General features: G+C 32.2%; 2 protein-coding genes and 1 long non-coding RNA gene across 3 annotated transcripts; 2 read left to right on the forward strand and 1 right to left on the reverse strand.

Moving 5' to 3' along the window:
- Positions 1 to 797: 797 nt before the first annotated feature.
- Positions 798 to 10,405, forward strand: LOC108743602 (farnesyl pyrophosphate synthase). Its single transcript, XM_025979179.1, has 4 exons — positions 798 to 997; positions 2,543 to 2,858; positions 8,516 to 8,959; positions 9,853 to 10,405. The coding sequence occupies exons 1-4, from the start codon at positions 798 to 800 to the stop codon at positions 10,186 to 10,188; spliced, it is 1,296 nt and encodes a 431-aa protein (XP_025834964.1). The 3' UTR covers positions 10,189 to 10,405.
- On the reverse strand, positions 6,228 to 8,086 carry LOC108743601 (arrestin homolog). Its single transcript, XM_018479179.2, has one exon. It carries the CDS (start codon positions 7,989 to 7,991, stop codon positions 6,789 to 6,791), a length of 1,203 nt encoding a protein of 400 aa, XP_018334681.1. The 5' UTR covers positions 7,992 to 8,086; the 3' UTR covers positions 6,228 to 6,788.
- LOC112905880 lies at positions 8,967 to 9,471 on the forward strand. Its single transcript, XR_003232061.1, has 2 exons — positions 8,967 to 9,086; positions 9,144 to 9,471. It is a non-coding gene; the product is annotated as an uncharacterized LOC112905880 (long non-coding RNA).
- Positions 10,406 to 11,229: the final 824 nt, after the last annotated feature.

Raw genomic sequence — 11,229 nt, forward strand, 5'->3', positions numbered from 1 at the left:
TATGTTTTTTTTTCTTTTTAAATTTCATAAGCTTTACAAAAAAAGAATACTTTGAAAAAAAGAATAGTTTGCCTTACCGAAAGAATAGGTACCTTATTGAAATATATTGAGGAGCTCAAATTAAATTATTATTTTTTTTTAATTCTTAATTTTTGTCCCTAATTTATCTAACTGAAGATGTTATCAGTTTATTCTACAAAAGTAAGCGCAAAAATGTATCTGTAATTTATTCAACGTAGATAAACATTGTAGTTAATTAATTCCAATTTTGTAATCGTTATGAATGTGTAATACGTAACGATAAAACCAATTGATGGTTGAGAAAACATTGTTTACGTACTATACATATGATAGCATTCATAATACAAGTAGGTATATTAATAGTTCAAAAGATTATTGCAGATATTTTATTTACTATAGAATTTGGTATTGCTATTTATTATTAGAAAATAATATTTTCTCTATTAGTTTTGTAAAAAAAAACAATCTTATTGTTAGATATATGTACTTATTATAATTTATAATAGTACACCAGGTTAGCAGGTTGGTTGCACGTGACCAAGTACACGAACGAAACGAAAAGATAGCCATGCTTCTTGAGCGATGTCTCCCTTGTTTTCTTTTCATCTCTCTCTGAACCGTTAAATAGGTAGACGACGTTGTTTTTCCAACAGTGTCAAGTTGGCTTTCTGAGCGAAAGTGTGTTGTCGGCTCATTTATTATTTATACGTCGTCATCAATTTTTTCGGGTTTTCGACAATTATTGAATTAAACCGTGTGTTTAATTAAATGCAGAAATGTTTTCAAGCTTTGTGAAACTAAATGTACAACGTACAAGCCGAGAAATAACAAAACAAATAGAAAGACATATTAATAAGACGAGTAGTGCCCCAAACAGTGATATTTATACACTTCAACAAAATGATAGGACATCAAACAGGAAGTCAAACACTAACAGTATGTGGCTGTTACACCAAAGAAAGCACAATAACGATAGGTACGTGGATATTTAATGCTTTTGTAATTAATTAGCTTTTGCGTGTTCGACTTCAGACAAATTAACAAAATTTTATGAGTAGCACTTTTAATGATTTTTTATATGTGCCTAATTCTGGATGTATATCGAGATGATGCCAAGTCTGATCTTCAGTATATATTTACCATTTACTTCTTTAGCCAGTACATTATATATAGTGGATCATCTGCTGCCTACGTGACAAAATCGGCGTTCAAAAAACATGTACCGGCATGTATGTTCTACCCTAATTTTTGTAGGAAAATCGCTTATCTAATAGTTATAAAAAAAAACGTAAAATTGTATAATGCATAAATGACATAAATTGTATTACACATTTGGATTTGCTGTCTCTTAAATCGTTAATGTTAATTCAAAATTGTAAACAAATACTAAAAAGAATGCTCAAATCAAACTGTTTGTAGGTAAAATAGTTTATTTACCGTGAAAGATCAGAGTCAAAATAGGGTTGCAAACAATTTTATTGATGTAAAATTAACATCATTCATTTTATATAAAAATATTTTCAACAGCATTTTGTTTCAGATCTTTTACACATTGTAATAAGAGAAAGAAATTGAATTCAGTTTCTTTAGTTTTGGATTCATCTAATAAGTGAAGTTCTTCGAATCGTTTTCTAACAATTTTGGATTATAGGCATTTATTAGCAGATCATAATATCTTGTAGTTTTCAGTTTTACATAGCTGGCGTATATCAATTCGATATTATTTTGCGGGCTGTTATATCGTAATTCATAGAATTTCATAGTTCCCTGCTAAAGATACAATAAGTGGTGATTTGGCAGGTGCTAGCATCAATTTGGAAATTCAAAATTCCATGGACCATGAACCCGGTAAACGATATCGATCCCATATTTTAGATTATCCGATTCCAAGGAATTTAGAATTTTTCTTTTCAGTTAAACAATTAGAAGCCATTCATGGAATGTCTCTTTGTTCCCCTTTTAAGTTTCTAATATTTACAAAAATTTATTATGCGTCTTACAGATACGCTTGGAAAAATATAAAGTGCTTTTCTCGAAAGAGTATTTAAATGCAAGATAAAAATAGGAATTTTTATTTTGTATTTGCATTTTAAATGCAAGTATTTTAAATAAATCACATCTCTGTAAATTAATTATCCTATGAAAGCTAAGGTTGGGAGAAACAAATTTATGCTGGTTGTAATTATCGTTAATTATTTTCAGTCTGCATTTGTAAATTCGGTATATTTATTTATTGGTTTTTTTAATTATTTCTATTTCGAGAAAGTGGAAATTCTTGCTTATGTCCTGTCGAATAAATTTGTAGTAACACAACACAACCCGCACTAACAAAATGTACAATGAATAAGATCGCCAAAAAAGTACGGTATAGCATTCTGCACAAAATATTTAAAAAATGTTAAAATTTGTATATTTTTTATTTTGTTTCATCGCTATTATGATTATGTTGAAGTGTGCTCATACTATTTTCTCAATATATGTATGTTACTTTTCCGTTAAACAAATTTTCGTTTTGTTTCAGAGCTTTATCGACTGTACATGCAAAGATTTCACCGAAACTAACAAATGGAAAAGTTTCATTTGTTTCCAAAGAAGAAAGTCGTGATTTTATGGCAGTTTTCCCCGATCTAGTCCGCGATTTAACCGAAGCTGGTCGTCATACTGACATACCAGAAGTCACTAAACGGTTTGCTAAAGTACTGCAGTACAATGTACCTTATGGCAAGAAGACCAGGGGCTTATTCGCTGTTAAAGCGTATAAAATGCTGGAAAATCAACAAAATTTAACCCCGGAATCAATTAGGCAGGCGATCATTTTAGGATGGTGTGTACAAATGGTATGTTTTTTTTTCTTTTTAAATTTCATAAGCTTTACAAAAAAAGAATACTTTGAAAAAAAGAATAGTTTGCCTTACCTGTATATTTGACTTGATGATGTAATTCCTGCGATCATGTTTATTCTGATTATGATATTGAGTGCATTTTTAAATGTTGTGTAATTTTATCGAGCTTGCAAATTTTCAATAAAAAACGTCACAGTTACCATAAACTTTCTTGGGAAATCTTATTATCTCGGAATATGAGCTGTTGCCATTGCTTTTGATAATTTGTTGTTGAACTTTATCGTTTATCTATTAGAGGATTAAGTAATTTTATTTCATGAACGAATTTGATATGTACATGTCCCAATCGGATAGTACAGATATAGGTACAGGTAAAAGTGTAACAATTTCAAGTAGCAGCAGTCCGGAGACGTAGGTACTCGTGTAAAATTAACAGTATTGGAACATTTCACATCGAGTTCAATGGTCTTTGCGGTAAATTAACTGTAATTTAACAAGCAGTGATCACTGTGACACCTTTATCCTTTTGTTATCCCACTTTCCGTTATTTTTTATTTTGGCGAAAGTGGCCAAATAATGCTCGAAATACAGGATGTCTCAAAACGGAAGTATGATAAAGAGACGTCTCCTTGCAGTATGCATATAATTAATTGATTTTTATTGCAATTATCGTATCGAAAACTGCGAAATAGTGTTATCAGTGATTGGTTTCGGATAGGAAATTGTTATTTAATTTCTAATTCGTGAATTGATATTGGTAATAACTAATAACCATTTACACACAGATTACACATTTTGTCGTAAAGTTGACTCATACAGTCAATAAAGGGAAGGGTAGAATTGTATGGCTAAAATTAAAATTCTAAAATAATTAAAAAAATCGTATAATATGCATTTAGTCACTTGAAAGAGAAGTTTATCTTTTGTAAAAATCAATAAATAAAAATTATCTATCCCAACTTTTTAATTGGTGTATAGTTACATGAATCTCTCTCTTTTTTAATTATTTTAGAATTTTGCTTTTGGACATATACTGAAGACATTTTCCTATAGAAAGTATGTGACCATACCTGACTGCTTCATTAAATTGCTTATCATTTACTGTAAAAAATACCAAATTGTCCTTTTCCAGATCAAAAGAATAAAACCAGTCTCTTTTAGTAAAAAGGGTTGAACAACCTCTTAACTAAAGGCGCAACGTCGCTGTTGATTTTACATTAATAAAATTGTATGGGTATCTACTGCCCTATTTTGGCTGTGATCTAATCTGGCCTATTTAACCCTTATAAACCGTTAATTTTTGTCCCAATTTGCGTATGTTCGGATGTTAGGGGCGAAAACCATGAATAGGTACAATTATTTTAATGCAGTGGACCGAAAAAAATATAAATTTCCGTTGTTGTTAAAGGTCCTTACTAACAGTAAGGTATGAATTAAATTTGAAATCAAAATCAATGTGTGTATCTTTTCGTATTCGGAAGTATTGTTGTAGTATATGGAAGATTTATTTACTTCGAATAAGAGTCAGTTGTAAGCAACGTGATTGTTACGATTCTCGATTTTTTAATAGCGTATTTAATTTTCAAGGTAACTTTTTGAATTTGTAATTAAAAATTGCTCGTATTATTAGAGCTATTTATAGGATGTATTATTTGTACAAGTTTTGTATAGGTATTTACCTATTCTGATTTCGTAACCATATCGTATTTCAAACGGCACTTAATAAGATAACTGTTGACTTGGAAACAGTTTTTATTTGCTTAACATCAGGTGAGAATCGCGTGAAATTATAACAACACAAACGTGATAAAAACATGTTAAAATGATGGAGAAAATAAACTGAAAAATTTTAGCACCTAAAATAAGGAAATGCTTCCTTTAAATAGAATAAAAAGTTAACGGAACAGAAAGGCTTTCACTAAATGATTAGTCGGGTCTTCGTGGGAGTGCCAAAATATATACTAAAACTCATATACAATGTGTATTTATGTAGTTATATTTCATTGTAAAAACAGAACACAAAAATATGGCGGTCTTTGCCAGAAGAATCTGAAATATTCAAATTTTGTGCTGTTGCATTATTGTTGTCCAACCTATTATGTAACTAAAAAAGGATTACAATATTAAATATTAATAAAGCAAATTTAAAAGTTTAATAGGTATTATAATGACAATCTCGCTTTTGTTATTTGAGGTTTTGTAACAGTTTATTTATTCTTTAAGATAAAAAATTCAGATAGAAGCGTTGTTTTTGAACTTAACCTTGCAATTATCATATTAATACTTTAGCAAAGTTTGACCTATGTTAAAAGATGCAATTCCAAATTTCTACTTCTAACTTAAAATCTTAATTGAACTTAAACCAAGACAGTCTATTTTTTTTTATAAGTGCATGTAGCTGTTAACAAAAAAAGGCTATTACTACTAGGTACAACGCAATACATTACATAGATGTTTTCAGTTTAAAATCGAAATTTCAAGTTGCAAGTCGAAATTTAAAAAAACCTTGACCCTTCTCTGCGTTCGTGAGTGCAAAATTGAGTAAAAATTGTTTTGTATAAAGTGCGACACTTTAATGGAGAGTACAGTATATCGAACGGCGACTCTAATACAAATAAATAGCTGTGCGTATCTTTTTGTTGACCTCTTAGACCTTCCATCTTATTGTTATTTTTAGTTACACATCGTATATTATCTGTTTGTTCAGTTCAAATGTATGCACTTGTGGTAGTAAGCGTTTTTTGTAGTTGATAAGGACATTTGAATAAAACATTTAAAACAAAAATGGACCTGCTTAGAAATAGTTTCGTTTCATCTTCAGGACCTTTTGGGAAACAATAATGCGATGAAAATCTAGAATCGTGCAGTGGTGGATTTACACATATTCCGCCAGTAGGCTATTCAAATTTTGCCGCCAATTATATTAATTACATTTTTTTTTGTCGAAATTGTAACTATGATTTGTGCATTATCGTCCTAATTACACTACCTTTTTCCCGTAATTAGTATGATTGTGAACTAGGGCATCGATGTGTCAGTTCCTAGTTTATTTTTACAACCAAACGATTTAGTTTGGATTTCAGATCAGTACACATTTAGTGAACGATCATCTCATGAATGGTGAAACTTATTACATATTGAATTGTTTATGTGAACCTGATAATATTTCGGTATTTAAATATGATATTTTTTAATTTCTGTAAGACAAAAAACAATTTTGGTCCCAAATTTGCCGCCCTAGGCTCTAGCCTACTCAGCCTACCGGTAAATCCCACACTGGAATCGCGAATTTCACTGCAGGTGTTTATGTTTTTGTTTGTCATTAATCGATTGTCTGTGAAATTGTCAATAATACATTGTTGAATAATATACAATTTATTTTTTTATTTGCGTAGTAACATTATACTGAAGCGAACATTGAATTATATAACAACATAATGGTAATAATAGTAAACTAATTAACAATTAGTAGGTAATCGAGACAAAAAATACATAGTTATTTGCTTTTCTTTTTCTAATAAACTTTACAAACGACACGCAAAAATACCTGAAAGTTGAATAATAATAATTAGTACCTACGTACGCATGTATATTGGTACATCGTTAACAATGGAATAAATTGAATATTTCATCTATTACTACGTAAACAGTACGGCTATATTCATAAATAATTTCAGCAAGTGCATAATAATTACGATCCGAAGCAATAACAAGATATAGATAGGTATAATATATAAGTATATAAATAAGCCTTTGGTATATGTAGGTATATTATATCGAACAACCAACGTTTGGATATTGAACTGGCTCAAAATAAATTTGTACTAAAAGAGAAAACTTTCTTTATTTACCTATGATCGGTAGCATTTTGTTACCTTTCAGGTCGTTCCAATATCCAAACATGTCATTATTTAAAATAAAAATTTATTCAGGTTCGTTAAGGCGCAATCGAGCAAAGTCTTCGAAAACAATATTGTCATCATCATCTGCATAGCAGCTGTTTTCATAACGCGACCTTTCAATCGATTTCATCTTTTTGAGAGCGTTGCTCTTCTCCTTTTCAACACTTCCCGGTGCTGGATGAAGAAGTTTAAGTGGCACATCGGTAACCAGTTCTCCTCCAAGGGTACCGCAGTTTACTCTCACTCGTACAGAGTAAGAGATGACGATACCAATAGCTTCTGCTGGACATTTGCCTTCTGGTACCAATGTGGAACTGGCAAGGTTCACGTCTTCGTCTTTTAGATATCCGTCCAAAGCGATTCCACGGCGATCTTTGTTGCTGGACGCTAAAGGCACCAGGTAAAATACTTTGGTGAAGTTGGCACCTGGCGTAATAGGACACCCTTCGCGCGTCTCCATACTTGCGACGTATTTGGAAAATTGGTTGTTGACCATAGTTATTTCGCAGTGTTGAACAACGAATACTTTGATATTTTTGACGGATTTTCTTGAGTTGTTGCTTATCATAACTGTGGCCGCTACTTTTTCGCCGTGGTAGTAGATGTCCTTGTCTAGGGTTACCTCCAGGTTGATTTTTCCGCTAGAAAAGGTGAACCCTTTAGACACGAGGGAGCTCGGAAGTCTGCGGTTTCTGGATGGAGGAGCATATTGCAATTTCTTGATTGCCAAGGTAACTGTGCTCCTCTTATGACCCCTGTCGTCGGTATGCTCACCAACGTAAATCTTCAAGGTGTATTCGACACCAAGAGGTTTGCCTTGGTCATCTTCACCCGGCTGGAGAGTAACTGAAGAGGGCGACATTTCGGGGAATTTGAAGGTGAACGGAAAAGCATTTGGGCCGAACTTCTTCACTAGTTTTTCTTGAATTTGGGTGAGCTTTTCTTTTTCGTCGCTGCCAGGTAAGGGTGCTATCTGTCCGCTGGCAACTACCATTTCTTTACTGAACTTGACCCCCATGACCTCATCTTCTTCCCGACCATATCGGTAGGTCGTGATGACCTGACCGAATACCCTACGCCCATTGAGGTAGTCTTTTTCGACGACGACGACTCCATCGATAGGTTCAGTAAAATCTAAGTGATCTAGAAAGTCTCGTTTACCAAGGTAGACGGTAAGCTTACCATTGGGTGTTGTCTTTTTGAATACTTTGACAGCAACCACCATTAGAATAGGCTGAGGTTTGGAGATTTACTCGGTGAACACACAAAAACTATATGTTTTGCTTAGGTTACGTTCGGAACTCGAACTGATGGTTAGGCATTGCAGGACGTCGCATTTATAAAGGGCTTTAACAAGATTTCTGTTTATGCCATTAAACGAATTATAGTAAACGGATTATTGCGCAAAATGTCATGTCTTAAATTACCTTTTTTACGTAAGCAAATTTGTCTTTTATGGTTCATTTGCTATGGCAAAAAATATCATGTGTTTACGATTGAAGAAATTATGTACACTCGAACCAATAGTATATTTCCTTTTGTTTACTTTGTTTTAATTAATCGAATTCAAAAATTAAGAAAATAAAATAAATTTATCGCCACAATGACATAGTCGAATACCTACCTACATGACAATTAGTTTATTTTTATGATTTTTAAGTGCCCTACAGAGCACGATTCGAAATTTTAAATATGTTGTATTGGTTTTCGTTGATTTTAATGAGCTTAACATTACCTTTTCTTTTACAGTGTCAAGGTTCCTTAGTCGTACTTGATGATGTTATGGATAATTCAGAAACTCGTAGAGGAGTGCCGTGCTGGTATAGAAACCCCAACATTGGTTTGAGTGCCATCAATGACGGTCTTCTCATTAGAAGTGGAATATATTCTGTTTTGCGTAAATATTTTGCGACGCATCCAAGTTACGTATACTTGATGGAATTGTTCAACGATACCTTCTTAAAGACGGAAATGGGACAAGCATTAGATACCATGTCTCAGCATGATGGTAAACCCAATTTAGACGCATTTACCATGAAGAGATACAATGCTATAGTGAAATACAAGACTGCCTATTATTCATTCCACTTACCTGTTGGTCTAGCCATGTATTTAGCAGGAATGTACGATCCTGAACAGCATAGACAAGCCAAGACCATTCTTCTTGAAATGGGACATTTCTTCCAGGTTCAGGTAAGAAATATAAAAATATTGTACTATAAATTACATAACGCAAAATTCGTAAATTTCGCAGTCAACTTTCTGATTATAAAACGTTAGGTCACGCAAATCCTGACTCCCACTTCCTTCCGTATAATAGGTTCGTAATACCAGGTTGCCCCCCCCCCCNTGACTCCCACTTCCTTCCGTATAATAGGTTCGTAATACCAGGTTACCCCCCCTGCCCTAAAATTGATGCAAATGATGTATCTTAGTGTTATGGAAAAAAAAAACTATCAACTATCACTAAAGGAACTTGCTTCATAATATAAAATACTTAGAAATCTATGAAACCTTTAAAAATACTTTTTTCTTAAGTTAATACTTTTTCTACTATTCTATGTTAATACTGTAAGTCTATTATTAATTGCAATATGTAAAGGTGCACGATAAAGAAGATCAAAGATTGTTTCATAAATTATTAAAATTTTGTATGCAAAAGTTATATTGTATATACGCGTAAAATATATTTACTGTCTTTGAAATATTCTAAAATGAATACCCGCACGTTGTTTGTAATCAATGATTTTACCTAAAGCATCCTTGTGTTTTAGTTTAGTTTTTATATATATAAACCCATGCTCCTTTCATATCGTATCACTCACAATCATATATTTATACAAGATACTTTTGAAATACTGGTCTGTAAGAACGCAGAATTTTTTCGGTTCAAAATTTCACGAAAATACATTATCCTGTGGCGTGTGTTGTAGTTACGAACGCGTGAACCGTGTAGCCAGTCATTCCGCATTCTTTTACGAATGTAGAATTCCTAAAAATTTAATTTAATTGAGCTGCAGTAAAAAAAATTAAAAATACTGCTTTTATTTGTCCACAATTTATTTATAGGTTTTTCTTATTTGTAGGACGACTTTTTGGACGCATTTGGTGATCCTGAAGTAACTGGTAAAATAGGAACGGATATAAGAGATGGAAAATGTTCTTGGTTAGTAGTGGTAGCTTTGCAGAGGGCAACTCCTTCTCAAAAAAAGATCATACTAGAAAACTATGGAAAGGCGGATCCTGAAGCCGAAAATGCTATCAAAAAATTGTATGAAGATATTGGACTGCCTAACACATTTGCAATTTATGAAGAAGAAAGTTACAATATGATTAAAACTCACATTCAACAAATTTCAAAAGGTCTACCTCATCAATTATTTTTCGACGTTTTGAATAAGATATATAGGAGAACGATGTAATCACATAAGAAAATGAAGTGAGTTCACTGTTGAGTATATTATACGAAAACAACATGTAATAAATAGACTGACATTATTTTCGTTATATATTTCTAAACTGTGTAGTGAAAGAGCAATAGATCAGTAAGTGTATTTTATTAAGGGGGTCAATTCTGTGTGTAATTTTGTGGTAAATACATTTTTTTTATTGTTTTGTAAATAAAGTATTGTAGATTGATGTAAATTTTTCACTTTTGTATGTGTTTTTAGTTTTTTATTTTTGTTGATTTGTATAGCTATTTAGAGTATGCTTGTTTCTTTAATTATTTTACTGTAATGTAATGTTTACGTATTATTGAAATATAATAATGTTTTTTACTCTGTTGTACGTTTAATAAAAGCCCTGATGAAGCGTAGCATTGTAAATGTGTTAAAAGAATACAAATAAAGAGGGACTGAAAGTTAACATACATGTAAATGATCTCGGGTTTAATGTAAATGGTTATGTTCAGTGTGCTATCGTTTTTTTGGAAACTACTGTTTTTTCATCACAGTTTTATGGCGACATCTACCCGTTAAAACTAGAATCACTTAAAGTGACACTTGACAGTATAGTAATGGCGAATACGAGTTGGACGAAAACAGCTAAAAAGTTTAACTGGAATTCAAACTTTTTGTTTACACGATAGAACAAGTTCTCACAGTAAAATATTAAGGAGATACGTTTATTTAAAACAAGTGGTCTTATTACTGTTTTTAATAGATAGAGTGCATTTATAGTTTTATGTTTATTATGATAATCGTTCGATAAAACTTTAGTCAGACAGAATAATTCGAAATCGTACGATAATTTCTTTTTTGAACTTAGTTATGCTGAGTATTGGTTATTTTGATGACACGTAGTATGGCGAATTTGAATTTCACAAGAAGCATTGGTGGTAACAGCCTTGGTCGATCAAATGTGGGGTTTGGAAGCAATTCTATGTCTGGGCATGTAACACCTGTATTTGGTCAAAGGGCACCTGCAGATAGAAGAGGAATGCCTGCCTTGAGGTTTGATTA

The sequence above is a fragment of the Agrilus planipennis genome, unplaced genomic scaffold (genome assembly GCF_000699045.2).
Source record: "Agrilus planipennis isolate EAB-ADULT unplaced genomic scaffold, Apla_2.0 scaffold850, whole genome shotgun sequence".
Classification (NCBI taxonomy): Eukaryota; Metazoa; Arthropoda; class Insecta; order Coleoptera; family Buprestidae; genus Agrilus; species Agrilus planipennis.

Bases quoted from the DNA above. Each gene is read 5' to 3' on its own strand.
- LOC108743602 (XM_025979179.1), top strand. From the start codon at position 798: ATGTTTTCAAGCTTTGTGAAACTAAATGTACAACGTACAAGCCGAGAA. The intron at 2,859-8,515 runs GTATGTTTTTTT...TTTCTTTTACAG, and splicing joins TAGGATGGTGTGTACAAATG to TGTCAAGGTTCCTTAGTCGT. The intron at 8,960-9,852 runs GTAAGAAATATA...TCTTATTTGTAG, and splicing joins GACATTTCTTCCAGGTTCAG to GACGACTTTTTGGACGCATT.
- LOC108743601 (XM_018479179.2), bottom strand. From the start codon at position 7,991: ATGGTGGTTGCTGTCAAAGTATTCAAAAAGACAACACCCAATGGTAAG.